The following is a 23,976-nucleotide window of genomic DNA, read 5'->3' on the forward strand; positions in this document are numbered from 1 at the left end:
GTCATCAAGGCCCTCTCAGGCCCCGCCTCCCACCCTGTTGGACACGCCCCCTGGACGCCAGCCGCCCCTCTGAGCCTTGGAATCAAGCTCTTCTAGCCCCGCCTCCAACAGCTTGGCCCCGCCTCCCGGTCAGGCGGCTCCGCGGTTGGGTCTCCAGGCAGCGAGGCCCTCCCAGACCCGCCTTTCGCCTTGTCCGCCCCGCCCCCAGGGTGCCCTCAGGACCGCCTGATTGCAGTTCGGCCCTTGCCGCGTCAACCCAGGCGGAGCGCCAGAAGCAAAGCTGTGAGAAGGTTGGAGGGCGCGGGTACCCCTCGTCCGGGCCATGTCTAGCTGTCACGCTCCGGAGGGAGACTGTTGCTCACTGCAGTGTCGCGCGCAGGTAGGGGCGGGGCACTGTATTCCCAGGAGGCGAGGCGCTGGCGCTGCGCGACGGCGGAAGCGGGGTGCAGGTCGGGTGGGGCTTCAGGCCGGTTCGGACGCGACCCACGCGCGCCGCCGCTTCCGTTCCTCGTGCAGACCTGAGGCCCCGGGCCCCGAGGCGGGCCTCCTTCCAGCGATGGGTTTCTTGGATGGCGGGGGTTGGGCACCAAACGTTGAAAAAGGAAAAATAACGGAGGAGAGCGTCGGGCGTCTTTCGTGTGTGTTTCAAAACAACTTAACATGAAGACAGACCAAGCTGGGAAACGTGAAGCTCTGGAGTGGAAATGAAGCTAAGACTGTGGTCTCGAGCTTCTTTTCTGCGCCCTGGCGACCAGCCCGACGTTTGCCGCCCAGTAGATACTCGGAAACGTACTCCGAGCCAGATCTGTGGACTGTAGCCGGCACTTTTCATCTGCACAGTTGCTCTTTGCCTGTCTCGGTTTAGATTGATTATGGGATGATCGTGAAAAGGATTTTTCCTTAAGCAGAAGTCAAAGGAAAATCCACCCTCAGGCTGCTCATAACTTTTCATTCACTTCTGCGCACTAAGAATTTTATGGAACACCCAAGTGCTCAGGGTGGTGATTAAGACCATGGCCTGGGGTTTGGAGGAGAGCTAGACGAATAAACAATTAAAATGTGAGAAGCCTTGCTTAAGATACAGGGAAAGTCCTTATTCCTCCTGTTATTCTCTTTCGGGGCTGAACGCCCCAATTAAAAAGTAGTAACATGACATTTTATTGGGAAATACTTGTCAACCACTATCTTGTGCAAATAAGTGGCTTAACACAGATTAGCAAAGTCCCTTGTTTCCTTTTTCCCACTTATTACAGCTTATTTATTTTTTCCTCTTTTCACTGCCAACTAAAATTGTCGTACACTGTCTGCCTCTGCAAGGTTTAGGTCACTATCTACTGGAGTGGTTGACCTTCAACACACCCTGAAAGGAGTTCAGAGAGGAGTTAGGAATGAGATGTTCGAGGAAGAACAGGACTTCAGATTTTTTTTTTTTTTTTTTTTTTTTTTTTTTTTGCGGTACGCGGGCCTCTCACTGTGCTTGATTCCATGTAACCCCCCTTCACTAAAATCACGTCTCTACTGACCTCCCCCCCACCCCACCGCTTTGGAGCAGTTCCTATGAGCTGAGAGGCTCCCTCCCGGGTTATTTTGCCCCCAATTAAACTTAACTGTCACATTGTGCATTTTTTTTCAGTCGACATCGTTTTTTTTTAAACTACCCCCTAGAGTATAAACTCCTTTAGCGCAGAGACTTTGTCTTGTTCATGGCTGAATTCCCAGGAAGTGCTTGGTACATAGACACTCAAGGAATACTTATGACTGGCATCACTACCCACTTAGCTACTCAGCCAACTGAAACTTAGAATTCCTCTAAGCCTTCCTTTTTTTCAGTCTTCTCACCCAAAGCCCACCCTTTCTTTTTAACTTCTTAATTATCTTCCAAATCCATCTCCACCATCACCACCTTACCATTTCATTTTGAATTATTTCCACATCCTTCTTCTGGTCTGGTCTTTTGCTTCCTCGGTTGTCATGCTTCAGCCTCTTCTCTTTATTGCCACTGTAGATACGTTTCAAAAACAAAGTATGATCCTATCATCTTCTACTTAAAACTACTCAGCAGTTATCAGCCATCTATAGCATAGATGGTTGGTCCGTAGATGAAAGGTCCTTACAGTCTTTTTCCCTCCCCCCTCCATCCCATAGAACCTAATTCCGGTTCCAACTACTCAGAGTTCCCTCTGACTGAAATGCCCTTTCTCCTCTTCACCTACCTGCATACTTGGCCATCCTTCATTAAAACTTAGCTCAGCATCCCTTCCTCTATGAAGCTTTTCCCAACTCCTGCCCCCTCCCACCAGTAGCTTCTGTTCCCATAATGCCCTGGACCATCTTGTTTTATATATTGCTTTGTCGTTTCACAGCTGTTAACTTCTTTACTAGAGTTTGAACCCTCAAGGGTAGGGATTTTCTCTTACTCGTATTTATTTATTCAGGGCCTTCAGTAAAGGTTTGTTGAATGAATGAATGAGAGGCTATATAATAGATACCAAAAAAAGGTACACAGTGCAAATGCCATGGCACAGAGTTTGAGGAAGTATCACTTCCTGCGGAGAAGATGAGAGAAGGAATCATAGGGGAAGTGGGTAGGAAGCCTGGTGTAAAGGCTGACAAGCAAGAGTTTGACAGCTAGAGGTGGGATAATTGGAGATCCAGCATGAGCAATAACAGTGCAAAGAGGAAAAGATGTATTCTTGGCTGGCAAGAAAATGTGTCTTAGTCATCTATTGCTGCACAGCTAGTATCCCAAAACTTAGGCTTAATGCACAATCATTGTCTCACACAGTCTCTGATGATTAGGAATCCAGGAGAGTTTAGCTCAGGGTTCTGGCTCAGGGTTTCTCATGAGTTGGCAGTCAAGCTGTCAGCTGGAGCTTCAGGTATCTCAAAGCTTGACTGCAGCTGGGATCTGCTTCCAAGCTCACAAAGTTATTGGCAGGCCTCTGTTCCTCACATTTTATTGGCTGGAGGCCTCAGTTCTTCACTCTATGGCCTTCTGCATAGGCTGAGTACCCTTACAACATGGCAGCTGGATTCCCCCAGAGCAGGTGATCAAGAGAGAGCAACCAAGACAGAAGCTGTAGGCTTTAGTAACCTGCCATCAGAAGTGACATACTGTCACATCTTAGTCTGTCTTCACACAGACCAGCCTGGTACAATGTGGGATGGAACTCTACATGAGGATGTGAATACCAGGAAGCAGGGAGAGCCATCCTGGAGGTTGATTACCACAACTAGGTTGACTAGAACTGAGAGATGTGTGTAAAAAAGTGAAAGAAAATATGTGAAAAGTTAAATTGGAGCAAGAAAGCAGATGGACTTAAATAAGAGACCCAGGGGGTGATATTTGAACATTAAATGATTTGAGGAAGGGAGTTCAGTGATCAAAGTAGTGTTATTATTTTAGTACTAATAATAGAGTGAAGGGTAAGCCGGAGAAGAAGAAAAAGGAGAAACTGTAGGCAAGGAGACCAAACAGGAAAAGATAACTTTAATCCTCCCCAAATATGTGTCCGTGAGAGCTTTTACTCAATTCTTGCAAAATAAGAAAAATAAGGACGATGGTAAAGTGAATTTCACAAAATTAATTGCATTCATTTAAAGGACTATGTTTCATTCCAACATTATCCTTCCTACTTTTTTTATGTTAAAAATGCACTTTCCTTTTTGAAAAATGTGATAATGGATGGTTAAATATAACCAATGTCATTAACTGGTAACCTTATGTCAGTCCCTAAAATTTTAAAAGCAGCAACAAAAACTACCGGTCTTGAAATTCAGAAGTCTAAGAATCACTGATCCAGATTATTAAAATAAGGACACTGATAGCCAGAAAGGGTCACAGACTCGCTGTAGTGGGGGTCAAAGCTAAAGCCAGCCTCCTTGTCTTCTGATTTCTAGTCAGTGCTTAACTGGTAAGAAGAGTTTTTGTTTTTTGTGTTTTTTGTGGTACGCGGGCCTCTCCCTGTTGTGGCCTCTCCCGTTGCGGAGCACAGGCTCCGGACGCGCAGGCTCAGCGGCCATGGCTCACAGGCCTAGCCATTCCAAGGCATGTGGGAACTTCCCGGACTGGGGCACGAACCCGTGTCCCCTGTATCGGCAGGCCTACTCTCAACCACTGCGCCACCAGGAAGGCCCCGTAAGAAGAGTTTTTAAGTGTAGTGAAGGTAGGAGGGAGAAATAGGGCTTTGAGTGGAGGTGAAGTTGCAGAGAAAACCAGTATGCAACGAGAATGAATCAGAAGTGCAGAAGGAAACAAAGACCAGAGACAGAGAAAATGCTGACACTTTGACTGTGCCTGTATACAGTCCATTCTTAGGCCAGTGTGAGGAAAAATTCTGCAAGACTGAAATGATCAAAAAAGACCACTAGGTGTCTTGGGGCTATCTTTACGCTATTTTACAGGTCTATGAATTGTAGAATGCTGACAGTAATGCAGAAGATTATTTTTCATAGAAAGACAAGAGATTCAACTTATTGCTTCAGCGGATATTGTCCAGTTTTTCTGTATCATTTATTTGTAAATCCAGGATTCCTGATTATTTTTATGTGTGTGTGTTTTGAATTCTCTTTGGACACCGTTGTATCATCTTTTTGGTTCCCTCATTTAATTGATGGGCTAAATACATTTGACACGTGTTCATTTTATGTTTGTAAGAGTCCCTTGGGAAAACCTCTACCTGAGGAATAATGCCTCTATTATGCTTAAATTGAAAGAAAAGGTGGGGGAAGGGATTAGAGCCATTGTTGGCTGTGAGCAGGTATCTCAGTGACATTCGAGGCTGATTTCCTTAAAATAACTAGATTGAAAAATTGGGGAAATGAAGTATTGATTCAAAAACTGTTTAGGCTTTAGTGTTTTGAAAGTATATACAAAATACTGTTAAATGTTTCTTCCTCACTGTATGGAACCTCTACTGTAAGAAGTTGATTGTAATCCATCTTTAGATATGTCTTTCAAAATTCTTATTCTAACAGACCTAACAATAACAGGCAAGTAATATTGACATTCAGGGAAGAGCTAAATACTAACTAAACCTTTTCTTTCTTGTGAATTCTTATTAAAATACATATTTTAATTTTTACTTTTCTTATTATTCTGGATAACTTAAATGACTGCATTTTTACTAAATATCTCTGTTGGTTCCTGCTGCTAAGTGATTATTTTTCTTGAAATTGTAATTTTGGGGGTTTGAGCGATTGAATGAAACTTTATTAACAACAGCTGCCTTACCATTGTTATTCCTGTAGCATGAAGCAGGCTAATTGTTCTAATACCTCAGTACTGGAAAGACAAAAGGGAAAGGGGAGGCCCTTAATAACAGACTGTTTTCTATAATGTTTGCAACGTGCCCTGCAAGTTGATGGTTAAGGATTGGAAAACTGCAGGAGTCTTCTCATTAGCTGTAATTTAATATGTAATTAAAATATCACTTATATCCCTAAAAAAGGAAATAGCAAATTATACAGGGCATGGGTAATTTTGGCTAGATTTCATAAGGAAAGATGTAAGAAAGACCAATATAACTCTATTTTTAATTTTAATTCAGGAATTTTTAACTCGTTAAAATGGGAATGAAACGAATGTTGACCGTGTCACACATTGTGCTTCATGCTTTGTATCCATTATATCTCATTTTAATCCTCATAATGTTCTTATTTAATGGATGAGTAAACTGAGGCCCAAGGTCACGTAAGCAATAAATGGTGTAATATAGATTTGCCTTTGTGTCCATTAACTCCTAAGCCTGTGTTCAATCAGAACTTTTAAAAAATGTCAACATTCCCATGTTTTTAATTTTATATATTTAAGTCTACTCCATCAAATGATCATTCGTAGTATTTATCTAAAATAAAATGTGTATGTAAAATATTAACAGTGAATTTGGGAAAATATCATAATTTCAGAAATCCAATTAAATAGCTGAAAATTTAGTCTGTTCAATAATAATCCCTCTTTGGACTCAAAGATGTTTTTTTCCCCTTTACCCAGTGCCAAGATTTATATATGCAGGTTTGCTAGCTGTGCTTCTGTGCACAGTGTGACTACTTCTTGTTCACTTTCACCTGGAGGGTATAGCCCCTTGGGGTCCCATGTGTATGTAGGGATTTTCTATTAGATGCCCTATTCTGAGCATACCCAAGGCTTTATCTTGTGTTTCTAGTGACATGAATAGCTATCAAAATTGAAGAGGTCACCAGAGATTTGCAAATACCTTCAGGGAAATTAGGGCTTTGGATCTCACTTCCCTCCCAGGTAGACTCACTCTTGTTTCTTTTATGGCTGTGAAACCTTATTTTCTTGCCAGCTCAGCAGTATATTTTGAAATATTTTTTGAATGACTTATTCAGCAGTTTTACTTGTTTTCAAGGTAAGGTTGTATATTATACTGCCAAAATGGAATTCATTGTATTTCTTTATTATAGTTTTTGTTTTCATTAATTTTAGCTTTAAAACAGAGGGGGAAACGCCTTGTTTTGTTTTCTAAAGAAGTAATCATTAGACATTTAAAAGTAAGGCTCTTATTTCAACTAGATTTATCGTACTGATCATTTCACCATTTATACAAATATGGAATCATTATATCGTACACCTGAAACTAATATAATGTTCTATGTCAATTATACCTCAGTATAAATAAATAAATAAATAAGGCTCAGTGTTTATCCCAACATATATCTTCATAGGATTGGGCCTAGAAAGTATTAATTATGATTGTTTCTGGGTGCTTTTTATATTATTTTCTTGACTTTATAATTCCATAATACGTATATATTGCTTTTGTAATAAGAGAAAACAATACAATTGCTATGAAACAAAGGACATTTTTAGAATAAAAATAAAATTGAACCAACACAGATAATAAACAAATAACTATCATAGTATATCATGTATATCATGCCTTAATTGAATAAGATGTTATGTGTAAAGAAATTTTCTGGACAGACTGAAGCATGTCCCTTTCAGCACTAGATCCTATTTTATTTCAGCCATTTCAGTAGATACTTTGTAATATCATCTGGGCATTTCTCCACCTTGTTCTTGCAACCTGTTCCATAATATTAGACTGTATGGCCCTGAATAATTCCTGGTTGCAAAATAATATAGTAGATCCACATTCCAAACATTAAAAACAAAATATATTTTGTAATAATTTTCTCCCTCCCCATACCTCTCTATGGTAGATTTTCTTAAACTTCCTTAAATTGGTTTCTTAATAGAGATATCATCTAGAATAGTCATTTGATAAAATAATGTCTATTTTAGAAATCATTATCTTCTTTTTAAGGACAAGGAACATCCAAAATACCTGATCCCAGAGCTCTGCAAACAGTTTTACCATTTGGGCTGGGTCACTGGGACTGGAGGAGGAATCAGCTTGAAGCACGGGTAAGTTTCTGGCTGATATCATTTCTGAGAATTCTCCATATAAGTAGACCACAGAGAGCCTAACATGTATTACGTACAAAGAACAACCAATGATCAGTTTTATGATACTGAAGGTATTTAGTTTCTAAATAGAGAAATAGGTATTTGCATAACTGAATGGAATAAGTGTGCAGATGTTGCAGATATAATAAATATCTAAGGATTTAAGAACCATAATTTCTAATCAGAATAATTTGGTCCCCAGTCCATGGAGTACCAAAGTTAAATAACATGTTGCTGGGTATGTTCATATGTCTGGAACTACCAAGGGTCCCCTCGGGATAGACAGGATTTGTTTCAAAGGTTCAGATACATATTTTAAAGTCACTTAAATATAGATTACTAACCACCTAAAATTCTAAAAATTACATTTTTTTGAGTCCAAAAAAAGGCAATATGCCTTTCTAAATGCATGTATCATTATTAATGGACATAGCACCTGCAGGTCCATGTTGTTCACAGGACAAAAGAAGAGGTACTGGCCTTGAAACAGAAGGAATGAATAGTAGTTAATTGTTCTTTAGACTTACTCACTGTCTTTCCTTTAAGAGGATGAAGAAATAAGTAACCTACTAACAATGAAAATAGAGGTTGTGGAATCTCACTCTCTTAAGTGTTTCTGGAACAGGATTAATGTATTTGCTCCTGAAATATTTTAGGAATAATATTGTATGGAGGCTGAATGTTAAAACTGAGTAACTTGATTTATTTCTTTATCCTAATTCACCTTCTTTAACAAAATTGGATTACTACAATATTTATGTAATGTTGAATTGTTTAGAAAAGAACGGAATGTAAAATGTAATCAGAACATTTTGAACAAAGGGGATTTTATGGCATACCACAAGATGATGCCATTGAAATTTCATCTGCTTCAAATCACCAAGGAATTCATGAAATATTAATTAAACTGTGGGAAATGACAGGAGAGTCCTTAGTCAACAAATGTCACAGTTCATGTGTAGGGAGGCTCTCAGTCTGGAAACGTTCTGTTCCACATGGTATCAATACATGGGACATCCGTCATGTGCGTCCTCTCTTACCATCAACCCAGTGCTAATGTGTCAATCAGCATTTTGCAGGTTTTCAAGTTATTTTGCCAAAACTTTCAAGTTGATCTGTTCACAGCAAAGTCCTATAATAACAACACTTGTTGTTTCATTTATTCATTTAGGAGTTGAGTCCTAGTAATTTGGTTTCTCACCTGTATTACTTATAATAAATTATATTCTAAACATTGCCTTTAGTTAACTGCTTTTTTTTTTTGCATTTGCAGAAATAGTTTGTATATGTACAAAAGAGAGCTTTCTACCAAACTGAGTTAAAATAACTTTTCCAACTGGCTCAAAAAAAACAGCTAAGTTAAAAATAGAATGCAGGTAAGGGACCATTGCAGATCTCAAGAGGGAATATTTTTGATCATAAAGAAATAAAGCCTATGTTCTTTGTAAAACTAAAATTCTTTGTAGAACCATGCACTAAAATTATGTGTGGTCACCCTAAAACACTCACTGGCAGCTCTTAAAATTAATTGGCTTTATGGCACTACAGTCAATTTATAGGGAAGTTGCATTGTGTTTGTAAAATGCTTTTTCCTCAGCTTCTTAATTGGTGAGGAGCCTCCTGGAGGTCACAGGTGAAAACAGCCACGGTTTTATGGCACTGTATTTGGAATCTTACTAAATTTTTGCTTTACAGAGTAGAATGGGTAATTTGTAGTAACATGTTGAATTTTCTCCCTAATATTTAAATGACTTCATAGACCCATATCAATAATTTTATCAGCAGTATTATTCTCATGTTAGTGAAAGTTTGGTTTTCTTTATCTGATGCTTAGAGCGAATAAATTTGGAATGAAGCACAAACCCAATAGATTGTGTTTCCAGAATAATTCTAGCAATAAGCCCTTTGGGGAATATGAAATTATTTACTGATTCCAAGGTTTGGCTACTATCAGTTCAGCTTATGCTACTGGTGTATGGTGCCAAAAATGTATATAATAAAAGATAGCTTGGGCTTCCCTGGTGGCGCAGTGGTTGGGAGTCCGCCTGCCGATGCGGGGGCCACGGGTTCGTGCCCCGGTCTGGGAGGGTCCCACGTGCCGCGGAGCGGCTGGGCCCGTGCGCCATGGCCGCTGAGCCTGCGGTCCGGGGCCTGTGCTCAGCAGCGGGAGGGGCCACAGCAGTGAGAGGCCCGCGTACCGCAAAAAAAAAAAAAAAGATAGCTTAAGACACATATAACAGTTAAATCAGAAGGAAGAAATGGAGGACCAAGAAAATCACAGTAATCAAGGCAATTCCAGGATACTAAGCAGCCATTGTACTTAGGCTGGTTTCCTGTCTTTCACAGCATTATATTTTTATGTGTCAGAGACACTAATCCTGTTGTATGCTATTAGAATTAAAATTAATAAACCTATATTGTAGACAAGATAATTGAATCATAGTAAGGTTTAAAGGATTTTTTTTAAGTAAATAAAAATAGAACATGTATTATAAACTCTTGTGTTTTGTTCACCTGCTCACCACATTGTGAAAGAGCAGGGAGTATGGAGAAAATAAATTCTAAAGCTTAATACCTTGAAACTCAAAATGCTTTTGTTTGTGGCTTACAGTACCAAGTAAATACTTCACTTTTAGTCTTTGGCATGTTTCCCTCCTAAAATAAAGGCTCTGTCATCTTTGTATTAATATTTTTATCCACGTATCTCCTTCTTTGTAGGTATACTTTTTTCTAAAACCTATTTAGCTAATCTTTTAATTACTCAAAGTTGATCAAAGTCTAAACTGATTTCCATTTTATAAAGGCAGTAATAAAAATAGGTTTAGCATACCAGGGAATTTCCTAGCGGTCCAATGGTTAGGACTCCACGATTTCACTGCTGAGGGCACAGGTTCAATCCCTGGTCGGGGAGCTAAGATCCCACAAGCCATGTGGCATGGCCAAAAAAAAAAGAAAAGACATTTAGCATCCCAAATTATTTGAACAAACTGAATAAAAACCCTGGATTTTCCCACTTCGTAGGTGGAGTTTATTTACCAGCAGACTGTTTCGAACTTTATTTGAGTCTGTTCCCAGGACTGCATAAATATCTCCACACACAAGAAGACCTACAAGTCCACTTACCAGCGGAGGTGACTGGACTAGGTACCACCATGATTCTAGAGTCTCTTTCATGTTACATGAGGACAAAAGATTTGGATCCCTGGTATTTATAAGGGGCCGTTTTAACAGTAATGATCCCTATGCATTCCCACTGGTTCCAGAGGAGTGCCACTTTATGGTTTTCTTATGCAACAAAGTTCTAAAGCAATAGGTACTTTGTGAAAATGAATGCTTGAACAAAGCTTACTCTGCTTTGGATTTCACTCCCATTATCAGGCATTTATTTTCTAGACCTTAATTTACCAGTAGATCCTTAAAGGTGCTTTCTTAAATTTTTTTCAGTTCCAAGTCTATAGGTTTATTAGTAACCCCAACTTTGACAGCTCAATTCAATATAGGCAGTCATCCTCATTTTCACTGGGAAACAGTTAATATTTATTCAGGGTCCCTACGTCCATGCCTCGGTGGCAGACGCTGGAGCACGCAGGTGCTGGTATTTCCTTCATTTGCATTATGTGGCAGTTCTTTAACGCCCTCTGGCAGCAACTGAAACTGATACATGAGCCAAAGGACCTTTGTTGAGGGTGGAGAGAATTTAGAGAAGATTTTAGATTAATTTCCAGAGCAAGTTTGAAAGCACTTTGTGGTAAGTGGTACTGTTATAGCATCTCCCTTAGCACAATGTGCTGTGTAACACAGAGATCTCCAGATGTAGCCATGCCTTTTATATTTCTAACTTTATGCAATTGTTCTGGCTTTGTTACCAAATATTTTCACAAGATAGAAGTGTTTTTCAATTAGGAAGCATATACTGTTCCACCCAAAAAGTAGCCCAGTGTTAATGCTGTAATTTAACAAACCATCCAGCAGAGGTCTCTGAGCGTCATGTTTTATAATAAGAGCATTTCAAACAATAAAATTAACCCTGATTTCTTGCAAGCAGAGATCTACTCCAAGTGAGCATATTTCCCCTGATTGGACTTTAGAATAACTGTGTTCCATGTATAGTAAGATAAACTCTGCTTATTCATGCTTAAAGATGCTAAAGACTTATGTTTTCAGATTTGTATTTCCCCTAACCAGATAAAAGCCTGGCTACCATTGATTTTGCACCATAAAAGGAAATAAAGAAATATATATGAAAATGTAACAAAAGCAACTATCAACATTTTACTGTGTCACCAGCATTATAAAATTAATTTGGTATTCTTTCTATACAGCCTACACCATTAATTAAATAAAGCAGCTATTTGTATGACTTGATTTATAAAGATCATTAATGATTGGACTGCAAGGGTACACTTTTCTTTTTGCAAAAGCAGAACGTTAGAGTTAAATAAATACCAATTTCTGTATTTTGTGTTACCAGCAATGAAATCTACATTGCTCCTTCAGGAGTGCAAAAGGAACGCATTCAGGTATGGTAAAGGGATACTTCTTAAACCCAAATGTCTGTTCTTCTCTACTTGATTATTGTTTTGTGAAATGGAATTAATATTAAAAGAAATCTTAGTTTTGAAGGGAGGTTATATTGTGATGATTTAAATACTAATCAACAAACATTTGTTAAGTAACTATTAAATTTTTTTAAGGTGGTAAGTATCCTGCTTGCAATCGGGTGTTTTGAATTCTCATTCAGCCTCTAGAGGGCAAAAGTGAATAGTGCAATCTTAAGTCATAATAAAAAATGATTCTAACTTTGCAGCATTATAACACCATCTTTATCAGGCTAATAGGGTAATCAGATTGGTGGTCTCAAATGGACCAAACTGATTCATATTTAATAATGGCAAAGCTCTTTCAATTTAAAGTTATAAAACTTTGTATCAACATTTTGAGAAGACCCATTCTGTATTAATGCTAGAATAAACCCAGAATAGAGTTAAAACAAGCACATAATACTTAATTCTGTCTAAGGCATAGTGCTTCATTAATAAAACATTTATATTGTAGTTTGTAATAAACCCTGGTAAACGAAAGTTACAAGTCAGAGATATGCATGTATTACTAGGAAAAACCTGTGGGTCTACATAATTCCTTAGAACTTTAAAAATAGAGTACGTCATCGAGATGAACATTTCTGAGTAGCAGTTAAGTTTCTCAAGGGATAAGAAAATTTTACTCTGTATTTTTCCTCTTATATTATGAAATGTGAAAAAAATTATAACACCCATTCTAAAATGCTTATATATAGTCTCTCTGAAATATAGTTGTGAAATTACATGGCAAAGCTGAGAAACTAAGTTGATGAAATGACATCAACATCATTACATGCATATTAAATTTTCCATATCACTTTTTTCTTCAAATTCTAAAGGTCGATTTTTTTAACTTTCTTGAGATGATTTTTATTAGTAGAAAACATTTTTTTATTTTTCAAAATGGCTAAAAAATTTTGAGAGAGAAACTATAATTATATAAATATTTAAAATATGAGTTAAATATGTATATATATTAGCACTGTTTATATATACTATATATAAATGGAATTGTGTATATGTGTGTATATATATATATATACACACACACACACAAGAAAGGGGACATTTCTAATTGATACTGTATAAGCCTTCTTCTTTTCTTTTTTCCCCTCTAAATAGCCTGAAGACATGTTTGTTTGTGACATCAATGAAAAGGACATAAGTGGACCTCCACCATATAAGAATCTTAAAAAAAGCCAGTGTACTCCTCTTTTCATGAATGCTTACACAATGAGAGGTAGGCAGAAAATGTATTCAACGTAAAGAATATTTGCCGAGTAGGCTCCTGTAAATAATGGCAATTGTTGTTGTAGTTCACAGTTCTTGAATACCTGCTATGTGCAAGGACTTTAAATATGTTAACTCATTCAGTCCTCACATCAGCCTCTGTGGGAGGTCCATTATTACCTCATTTTATATATGAGAGGACAGAGGCTCTGGGAAGATTTTCCCAAAATAAACAGCCAGTGAGTATTGGGGCCAGAATTCCAACCTAGATCAATATGATTCCACTAGATTGTCAAGTTAGCCAACTAAATATTATATTTACAATCCAATTCCTACTCTTAGTTCAGAGTTATATCTCTGGGAACTTGTAGTAGAAGTTAATCAAAATACAAATGAGGGAAAATCATGACCTTTTCTTCACTTCAGTAGGAGTGATTGAAAAATTTACTTTATGATAAAAATAGGACTCTTACTTTAATTCCCAGAAATTGTGGTAGAAAACCAACCTGGAAAGGTTGAACCTAGAGGACAATGTAAAAGTAGGAAAGTATAACTGAAGTACTGGCTCAGCCTTAGCAATGAAGTCATTAGGACCATGCTTTAGTATAGCCCCTGAATAAAATCAATATAGAGTTAGTAATCATGCCATGTGCTGTTCCCAGACATTATCAGCTACTACTGAAAGGATGAAACTTCAGCAACAGATTCTAACAGCATGAAGAATCTTTCCTAGCAAAAAGCTAAATAAACTTCCCATTGCAAAAGTAGCCATTACTGAGTTTTATAGCATACAAATTCTTTTTTAGGTAAATCCCTTGCATCTATATCTTAAAGTTCCTACCATCCCCTTATGTTACTAAGATATGGCCTACACTATGAAGCATATCTTGATGATTAAGGGACAGACTAAACTGGGTTCAAATCCAAGTTCTTCAACTACTGTCTAGTTGGACAACGTAGTTAAATAACCATGGACAAATTATTTAACATCTCTGAGCCTCATGTCCTTGACCATTAAATGGGGGAGATGGTTGTTGTGATGATACGAAGAGATGACATCTATAAAGGGGATTTGCCCAGTGCCTGGCACGTAGGAATCCCTAATTGAGTGGTAGTAGTATTATGATTATGATCTCCACAGTCATTATAGTTGTATATCAGACCATGTAAAGGATATTTCTTGAGCATGTGTAAAGTATCGTGCGTTGTCCTGATGCTGGATAAAGCTTAATTTTTTTTCCTTGTGCTTTCTGACTTCTCTATCAGTAGTTCTCTTTCCTCTCTTCCTTTCTCCCCTCCTACCCGCTGCCAACTTATTATTCCATGCCAAGAAAAACGAGTCCAGAGCCATATACAAATAAGTGTGTGTGTTTATGTGTATATATTTTTTTCTTTAAAAGGTGCAATTTAGTTTTCACTGAGCATATAACTGTATTCTTCCCCCTCCAGGAGCAGGTGCTGTGATTCATACCCACTCTAAAGCTGCTGTCATGGCCACCCTTCTTTTCCCAGGAAGGGAGTTTAAAATTACACATCAAGAGATGATCAAAGGAATAAAGAAATGTATCTCGGGAGGGTATTACAGGTATTTTCCCCTATTTTTTGCTTATATTATTTGAACAGGGCTTCCCTGGTGGCGCAGTGGTTGAGAGTCCACCTGCCGATGCAGGGGACACGGGTTCGTGCCCCAGTCCGGAAAGATCCCACATGCCGCAGAGCGGCTGGGCCCGTGAGCCATGGCTGCTGAGCCTGCGCGTCCGGAGCCTGTGCTGCACAACGGGAGAGGCCACAACAGTGAGAGGCCCGTGTACCGCAAAAAAAAAAAAAAAAAAAAAATTTGAACAGTATTTCTCCTTCTTGTAATAAACAGGATACTGATCTTTTTATGTATTTAATGAGATGTTGTAGATCTGTGTTAGATAGTACCCCCCCTTAATATTATACTTCCAGATCTATTCTCAGTGACACAAATCAGATGCCTCCCCTGCTTTTCCCCATCCCCAACCCAGCCTTGGTAAATTATTGCCAACATGAATAATTAAATGTTTGTCAGAGTAAAATGCAAAAATCCTGGCTGAGATATCTACAGAGCTGGAAAGAGTGTGTTCCTTTATTGAAGAACCCCAAGAGCAAGCTCTCCTCACCTTCACTTTGTCTTCAGGAAGTTTCAGCTCTGACTAAATCTTATGCTTCATTTTGATCTCATGTAGTATTTCTGGAATATTTTCATTTTTAAAAAAGTTTTATAATTAATTAAGTAGATCTCTATACATTTATAATTTTTCAGTGTGGAAACTGGCATAGATAGTATAGAATAGAGGCCTTCTGGATAAAATCAGCTAAACCCACCAGCCCACAAAAATGTAGCAATTATTCGTCGATCTAGAGTAGTGACATGAAGAAACACGTTCCCAGGGCTCAGGGACAGGCTCGGCATTTTGTTTGAATGTACAGGCATTCTTGTTCCTGAGCCTTCACCCTTCCCAATTTCCTAAAGGGGCTGAATCCACTTTGCCTTGTTTAGAGGAAAAGGGTGCCAGTTTTTCTGAAGTGTTCTTACAGCAATATCTTACTGTTACTGAACATAATAGACTGTATGTGTTTAAACTAGTGTGCTGAGAAGTTAATTGGACTTGATTTTAGTTAATATTTATTGTGTGCCTAAAGCATTCCTCAGCACTAGGAAACACCTATTTACAAAAGTTAAATATTTAAATTATGAAAGTGTACATACTAAAAAAAGCATAGCCGCATATTGCCTTTTCCATATCTGGGTCTTGAAGGAGAGGCATTATGTGTGCTATCAGTTTCATCGGCATTTGATTGCTTTGGTGAAGAAATAAAAATAGGTCAGAAGGGGCTTCCCTGGTGGCGCAGTGGTTGAGAGTCTGCCTGCCGATGCAGGGGACACAGGTTTGTGTCCCGGTTCGGGAAGATCCCGCATGCCGCGGAGCGGCTGGGCCCCTGAGTCATGGCCGCTGAGCCTGCGCGTCCGGAGCCTGTGCTCTGCAACAGGAGAGGCCACAACAGTGAGAGGCCTAAGTACCGCAAAAAAAAAAAAAAAGAAGAACGTGTGAGACGGTGGAGAGAAGCGGAGCACAATAGAGAGCCTTTGGAATTTTGTGGAAAAACAAATGCCATGAATGAAAAGATGTCATTTGTTATGCATCACAACGTATACACTTTATATATTATTTTGAATGTCTCAGAATTTAAAGAGTACAAAGTTTTTTGACATGCTTTTGCAATTCTGTTTGAACCTGGCTGGGAAATCAGTAACAGGGTCATTATCACAGCTCAGGGGCAGTGATACTTCATCAGTATTTGGGGAGAATCCTAAGTGTCCAGTCAAAAGAAGGGGCAATAAAAGGTGGATGAGTAAGAAAGAATGGAGTTTTTACATTTTCTATTCTACTTTTTAAATTTTTAAGTCCATCTTAAAAAAAATTATAATAACTTTCAAATGCCTAATTCTTATCGGGGGAGGTTACCATGTTAACTATAATTGTACCTTTTGGATGCAACATGCCTATGGTAGAATGAAAAGAATACTGTTTGATGGTCAAAGGACTGCCCTGGCTCTGTTCCTCAGGTCTTATTTTGCTGTGAATTATTTTGCACCTGGAGATATTTCTGACTGTTCGGTATATGGTAGAGGAAAATATAAGTTTGTGGTTCTCCTGGCCAATACTAGGAAAGATTTGGGACTAGCAATTTATTCCTTCCACATTTAAGGATATTTTATAATTACCTCTATTTTACTTAAGTGAAGTAATGGGCAACCTCATACTGTTCCTGATAATGGTTGGCCAGGTTCTTTATCACATGACAGCTACTCAGTCTGTACCTTCCCTAAAGTAGTAACTTCTGATAATATATGGATAGAACTTATTTTGGTTAAGTTTAGCCATCACAGAGGTAGTTGAAAAGCAGATGTAACATTAACAAGGCAAGAGAAATTCATGTTAAAAGGAAAACATGTCTGAGTTTTGATTGGTTGTAAATGACCTCACAAATAGACATAGTTTTACCAGTAACAAGCTATTTGCTTAAATATTACTGCAGAAACAAAAATGAAAAATGCATATTCTGATTTCATCACATGTACTTACTAAAAATAAGGTAAAGAAGTTCTAATGTCACAGATTTGAGAACGTTCTGAAAATATTGTCATACCTTTAATAGTTAGCTCCAAAAGGTTTTTGCTATCCCAGGGCCATAAACCACACCTACATTTATTTATTTGTCTATCCAAGACACTTTTGGGTCCTGCAGAGATAGAACAGAATGATTTTGTATCGTTGGGAAATTCCTGCCTTAATACGTAGTTCAATTGTTAATCCTTCCTATGCTTCTAATTCTGAAATTTATCATTTCTCATCTCCTGTTAAAACTACTGTGATTCTCTATCCTTCAGGGAAATACTTGTATGATCTTGATAATTTCTTTGTTAGGTTTTGGTATCCTGTACAAATTTCTGCCACTTATACTTAGGATTGGAACAATGCCTGCCAAATTCCCAAGGTGTCTCTTGATACAGTTGTTTATACAAGATACACAGAATAACATGCAACATCTTGTTCCTAATTTGGAGTGGCTTTTCAGATATAAAGAGAACGTCTAACTTGTTATTTGAGAGAAATATAAATTTTATATATGAATGCCTTTATTTGTTTTAAAAAGGAAAGCAAATGGCTTGTTTTGTCTTAATAGATATGATGATATGTTAGTAGTACCCATTATTGAGAATACACCTGAGGAGAAAGACCTCGAAGAGCGAATGGCCCGAGCAATGAATGATTACCCAGACTCCTGTGCAGTACTAGTCAGACGGCATGGAGTCTATGTCTGGGGAGAGACATGGGAGAAGGCTAAAAGCATGTAAGTGTAAACCGAAACCAAAGAACGTCCGGGGCAAGTCACCACACTCTAAAAGAGAATGAAATGTGTTTTATGATTGAAAACGGAGTATGATTTTTTTGTGTGTTACTGGTCAAATTGGTTTAAATTTAAATAGTTTATCATTAATTATTTCTAGATATTTTATTTGTATTATATATTCTTTTGTTAAGAAATATTTTTCAGATGAGCTGTTATTTGGCAAGGCACTATGCTCTTTGATACAAAGAAGGAGATACAGATCTTGTTCTCTGAGTTGAGGGCTAGAATAAAGCTAACCCAAGTTGCATTAAGATTTGCTGTATTTATTTCAAAAAATGGCACATAATAAAAAATTTAAATTTACATAAGTAGTATATTTTAAACTCCCTTTTATTTCCTGAGAAGTGTATAGTATGGTGGCATGATTCAGTATGATTCCGTGTTTTAATAATGTTGGAGACAGACTAAGAGAAACTTTGCTTAGAATTGAGGAAAGAAAAAAAAATCTGCTAGGAACAGGGTTAACTTGATGCAGAGGAAAAATGTGATTGTTAGGATTGGAGAACTCTCTTTTCACTGAACACTTTTAGTTCTTTTTGCTTTTATTTTTTAACAGGTGTGAGTGTTATGACTATTTATTTGATGTTGCCGTATCAATGAAGAAGGTAGGACTGGATCCTACACAGCTTCCCGTTGGAGAAAATGGAATTGTATAAGCCAAGTGGAAGTTTATTATACGTAGAGACAAAGCTCATCTTAATTATTACTTAAATGACTCAGGTATTTTTTTTAATGAATTGAAAATTTCCATGAAGTTATTGATTTGTCACTAAATGCTGCAGATCTTCTGACAACTGGATGATATTTGCTTATATTCTTGTTTTTTTGTTTTTTTTTTTGTTTTTTTTTTTTTTTGCGGTACGTGGGCCTCTTACTGTTGTGGCCTCTCCCGTTGTGGAGCACAGGCTCCGGACGCGCAGGCTCAGCGGCCATGGCTCACGGGCCCAGCTGCTCTGCGGCATGTGGGATCTTCCCGGACCGGGGCATGAACCCGTGTCCCCTGCATCGGCAGGCAGACTCCCAACCACTGCGCCACCAGGGAAGCCCTATTCTTGTATTTTAAATGGCAATACAATGGAATAAAAATTTTATAGTGAATGTTTTTTGTGTTTATTTCTAAACCCCTTAACAGCAAAATATTTTCCTTTAATTTTTTTTATATATACTCCCAGAGAATTCCTATTACTCTTTAAAGTTGTTAGGATAATAGAATTCATTGGAAAATGTCTACTTAATTACAGAATGAGCATTTTCTTATTTTAATATTGATATCATAAATTTATATGAAAAGTCAAGGACATATATATCCCTCAATGTTGATGTCAAAACAATTTTATAGATTTCCCCTATATGCTGTAGTGCTTGCCTGTATTGTAACACAGGGCACTCATCTTATATTGGGATCTGTTGTAAAATTCAAATCAAGTGATATTAACTCAAACTCTCCTAGCCAAATAAACTGTGACCAACCCAGAGATGTAATCAGAAAGTGTTTTTTTTTTAATGTAGCCAAAAGCAACACCATCTTGATCTTAAGGTTTTATTTGGTTAATGCTTTTATTTAATTGGGAGAGAAACTAATACACCATCTTCTAAATTATAACCTCATACACCCCCCTCTCGGTTTATCGTCTTGAACCATTTGAGTTCATTTACCCCAGTTCTTTCACTCCAGCAAGTCTTTAACCTCATCCAGACTTCCAGTCCCTTGATCTTACCATTTGTCATTGTCCATGACTCCTTTCATATCCTTGCTTCCTTCCTTATGAAGCATAGATGATGGCCCAGCATTTTCACCACTTTATTGGAAACATCCTAACCCCCTTGTATCTTACCCCCCCCATCATACTCACCTGGCAAAACCCACAGTCCTTGTGAGCCAGTTACTTGGCACCTGTACCAAAGCAGCCAGGCCTGATGGGAAAAAGTACACAACTAAGTTGACTGATCTCACTTCAGATTTATGACCACACCTCTCAGGTGGGCACTCCATGCTGTCAAACAAACCTACTACACTTCCCTAGTTAGTTCGTTTTCCCTACCTGGTGACCATTTCTCCTCACAGCTATTTATCTGACATCAAATACCCAATCTTCCTCCCCCCATCACTTCTCAGATGGTAACCTCCTCATACTTTCAGAGATAAGTAGATTCATTCCCAAGAACTAACAAATCTTCCCATTTCACGTTTCCATCAACCTTCCTGCCTTCAGCTTTCTTTGCCTCTTTCCTTCTGCCGAATTCTAAGTTCGTTCTTCCACTTATGCCTTGGATCCAATGTCCGCTGACCTTCTCAAGGGCTTTGCTTTCTGCAAAGATCCCCACATTTATCCCATTTCTTTCTTGCATTGTTAATTTTTTACCCTCTTCCACTGGTATAAAAACATGCTGTAATACTTTTCACGTTAAAATACACACAGATACCTTGCCTTCAACCTCCCTTCAGCTAACTCCAGCGCCTTTAGAGCAACGCTTTTTGAAATAGTGATCTGCTTTTCTGTCAACTTCTGTTCTCTCCCTTGCTCCTTGACCCACTCCGATCCAGCGGCATCATGGCCACTGAAACTGCTTTACCAAGAATAAGAAATCCCCCGCATCCTTATCCTTTTGAATGCTTCCTTTGCTTTCTTTGCTCTGAGTGAATCCTGTCTCTCCCCTGGGGATACAGTTTCCCCTGAAGCTGTCCGTGGTGGTTGTTTTCACTTCCTCTCTTACCCCTGGCAGTCAGGTGAGTGAATTCCTTGGACTCTAAATGTTTTTCCCCTCCTCCTTGTTCCATTGTACTCAGCAAACCGTCAGTCACAGATGATTCCAGCTCTCTTGCGACTCGAAACCCATACCTGTGCACCTTAATATGGATGAAGGGAAACGCAACCACGTCAAGGTCAAGTGGGCCTTTAATGCTGCTGGTGAATTTTACTTTGTTACCCCGGTTTCTTCATTCCCCTCCTCCCTCGACAACTGTGTCTCTCTTCAAACTTCAGACACCTCCCTGCATACTCCCTCTTGGCTGATGACCTTGACTGCTATGTCACTGAAAAAAATAGAAACCACCAAGAAAGAACTTGCTTCCTCTTCTGCCTGCAGATACTCTAGTGAAGAACTGGCCATGACTCCCACTGAGGCCAGCCTCTCCCCTTAAGCAGTAGATCTCCCAAGTCCAAAAACAATTCCCAGTTTCCTGGCGTCTTCCCCACCTCAACTCCATCCTTCCAGTCGCCCAGGCAGATAATCTTAGCATCCTGCTTGGCGGTTTCTTTCACAGGCTACATCCAGCTAATCAGCAAATCCCATCAGCTTTAACATTGAGACTAGTCTCTAAGCCAGTGGTCCCCAACAGTTTTGGCACCAGGACCGGTTTTGTGGAAGACAATTTTTCCACGGACGGCGGCGGCAGGAGGTCGGGGTGTGGGAGATGGTTCAGGCCGCTGTAATGTGAGCAATGGGGCGCGGCAGATGACGCTTCCATCGCTTGTCCACCGCTCACCGCCTGCTGCGTGGCCCAGTTGCTAACAGGCTGTGGACTGGAACCTGGGTTGGGGACCCCTGCTCTAAACTTCTCATTGCATTCACTTACCACCTGGCCCAAGGCCCACCATTTCTCACCTAAATTATAGCAATTGCCTCTAAACTAATTTCCCTGCTTCAGCCTTTGCTCCCCACTCTCATCCCTGGTCCCAACAGTGTCTGCTCAACACAGTAGCCTGCATGGCACTCCTCTGCTCAAAACCCGGGCTTCCTGTCTCACAATGAAGGCTCCGATCCCCTCTCGCCTCATTCAGTCACCCTCCTCCTCACCTACTCTGCCGCAGCCACTCTGGCATCCTCCTGAGTCTTTACAGCTTCCCAGGCACTTTCACACGTGTTCTTCCCTCTTTAAACCTCTTCCTCCAGACACCTGCCTCGCTCATTCCCTCTGCTCATTCAGGACTTCACAGATCACTTCTGTGCTGTCTTCCCTGATTATTTTATTTTATTTTTTTATTTTTTATTTTTTTAAATGCTCCGTAACTTCGGAGTCTTTGCCCTTGCTGGGCCCTCTCCCTGGGATGCTCTTCCCATGTGTGGCTCCACGGTTATCTTCTAAAGGTCTTCCTTGTGTGAATTAGATCCTCCTCTGACTGCCAGCGACACAATGAGGAGGGCTTGCCCTCCCAGCACTCTAGGCAAGATTCCATTTGCTAAGTTTGAATCTTTCAAGTAGGGCCCCAGTAAGGGTCCTTCCCCACTCCACACACGCTGCCCGCTCCCCCCAACCCCGGTGTCCTTCAAGTCAATTGAAGGAGACCGAGTGCCGTTCAGAAGCAAAGGGAAGCTTCCTTCCTTGATGTAACGACAGACAGGTGCCAGCTCCCAGTCCAGAGCCTGACTGTGCTTATTTGACATTGCAGCCCCACTCTCCGTACCCAGAGCGCTCGCCTCTGCTTGCGCTTCCTGTAAAGGGCTCAGAATGAACTAGCATACTATAATTTAATTGTTTATCTTTTTCCCCCCTCACTAGAATGTGAAACCCATGAGGACAGGGATTTTCCTCTGTTTTGTTCACAGGTGTATCTCTACTCTAGTCCCTTGAGCAGTTATCTAGTCCCTTGAGCAGTATCTAGTACGGAGTTGGTACTCAATAAATACCTGTTCAGTGAAAGGCAAAATGAATGGCAAGTTCTCTGTATTTTATGCGCCTTTACGGTAGCTTTTTGCCAAAATGAGTGGCCAGTTCTCTGTATTTTATGCACCTTTAGGTAGCTTCACTGGTGATGACTCCCTCCTTGAAACTTTTCTCTAGGCTTCCATGACCCTGAACTCATGCGATTTTCTACTTACCTCATTGGTCACTTCTGTGGTTCTTGAATACTTTTCGTCTCTCAGATGACTAATTGTTGGAGGGCCTCGGGACTCTCTGCCCTTAACGGTATTCTCCACCTACACATTTTTCCCAGGAAATCTCATTCAGCACCATAGCTTTAAACATTATCTATGTGCTGATGACTCACAGTGTTTTATCTCTAGCCCAGATGTCTCCCTTACATTCCAGACGTATCTCTCCACCTCCTAGCCTCACCCGTTGGATGTCTAATAGGCATCTGAAACGTACCTTGGCCCAAAACAGTGCCACTGATTTTTCTTCTGTATGAGCCATTATCTGCCCCCTCTCAGCCCCAAACATTTTCTGAATGAGTATGCCAAACCTCTCTGAGACAGACCTCTGTCTTGTTCACTACAACCAAGAAAAATGCCTGACACATTGTCAGCACTTCGTAAATATGTGTTTTCTGGGTTCTTGGTCAAGGTTCCTCTACTGGGGAAAAATAGCTTTGGTCACTTCTGCTTAACCTCATTTTCTTAAGATGGAGCTAATGAAAGAGATAAAGTATGTGAAGGAACAAACCGCAGGGCTTGACCCATAGTAGTTATTCAATAAATATTAATTACCTTCCTTTCTATAAGCCCCATTTAATCCTCCTGAGAGGGTTTCGAAGTATTATCCCATTTTTTTAGATGAGGAAATTAAGCTCAGATAGGAATAATATGTAGAATTTAAGAGAAAGGATGTAAACTGCTTACCGCAGTGCCTATCATATACTAGAAGTGCATTCAAACTATAAAGTTCCTTTTCTAAACACCCCTCACTTAGCTACCCTCGCGGTAATTGTAATGCAGGTAAGTCATTTAAGCTGTGCTGTAGTACAGCCTGTCTCTGACTGTATTTTTTTTTTTTTTTTACTACTATACACACCGAAAAGATGAGCAAAACCTGATTTAGAGGTGGGGGGGACAGGTAGCTGGTGGAAGTCT

The 23,976-nt window shown here is 39.4% G+C and overlaps 1 protein-coding gene and 1 long non-coding RNA gene across 4 annotated transcripts; one reads left to right on the forward strand and one right to left on the reverse strand.

Moving 5' to 3' along the window:
• The first annotated feature begins 116 nt into the window (after nt 1-116).
• On the forward strand, nt 117-19,281 carry APIP (APAF1 interacting protein). Its single transcript, XM_004263999.4, has 7 exons — nt 117-379; nt 7,290-7,390; nt 11,904-11,952; nt 13,135-13,252; nt 14,692-14,827; nt 17,956-18,123; nt 18,740-19,281. Exons 1-7 carry the CDS (start codon nt 323-325, stop codon nt 18,837-18,839), a joined length of 729 nt encoding a protein of 242 aa, XP_004264047.1. The 5' UTR covers nt 117-322; the 3' UTR covers nt 18,840-19,281.
• On the reverse strand, nt 1,930-23,114 carry LOC125965252 (uncharacterized). 3 transcript variants are annotated; one of them, XR_007478936.1, is made up of 5 exons: nt 23,005-23,114; nt 20,899-21,031; nt 20,037-20,097; nt 10,263-10,343; nt 1,930-1,999 (listed from the first exon to the last, which is right to left on the reverse strand). It is a non-coding gene; the product is annotated as an uncharacterized LOC125965252 (long non-coding RNA). The 3 variants fall into 3 exon arrangements; XR_007478934.1 differs by lacking the exon at nt 1,930-1,999 and having other exon boundaries at nt 9,989-10,343; XR_007478935.1 differs by lacking the exons at nt 1,930-1,999; nt 10,263-10,343 and adding an exon at nt 17,419-17,511.
• Nucleotides 23,115-23,976: the final 862 nt, after the last annotated feature.

Source organism: Orcinus orca, chromosome 8, assembly GCF_937001465.1.
Source record: "Orcinus orca chromosome 8, mOrcOrc1.1, whole genome shotgun sequence".
NCBI classification, from domain to species: domain Eukaryota; kingdom Metazoa; phylum Chordata; class Mammalia; order Artiodactyla; family Delphinidae; genus Orcinus; species Orcinus orca.

Excerpts from the sequence above, each read along its gene's own strand:
- APIP (XM_004263999.4), top strand. The coding sequence starts at position 323 with ATGTCTAGCTGTCACGCTCCGGAGGGAGACTGTTGCTCACTGCAGTGT. Across the intron at positions 380-7,289 it reads CACTGCAGTGTCGCGCGCAG|GACAAGGAACATCCAAAATA; the intron begins GTAGGGGCGGGG and ends CTTCTTTTTAAG. Across the intron at positions 14,828-17,955 it reads ATCTCGGGAGGGTATTACAG|ATATGATGATATGTTAGTAG; the intron begins GTATTTTCCCCT and ends TTGTCTTAATAG.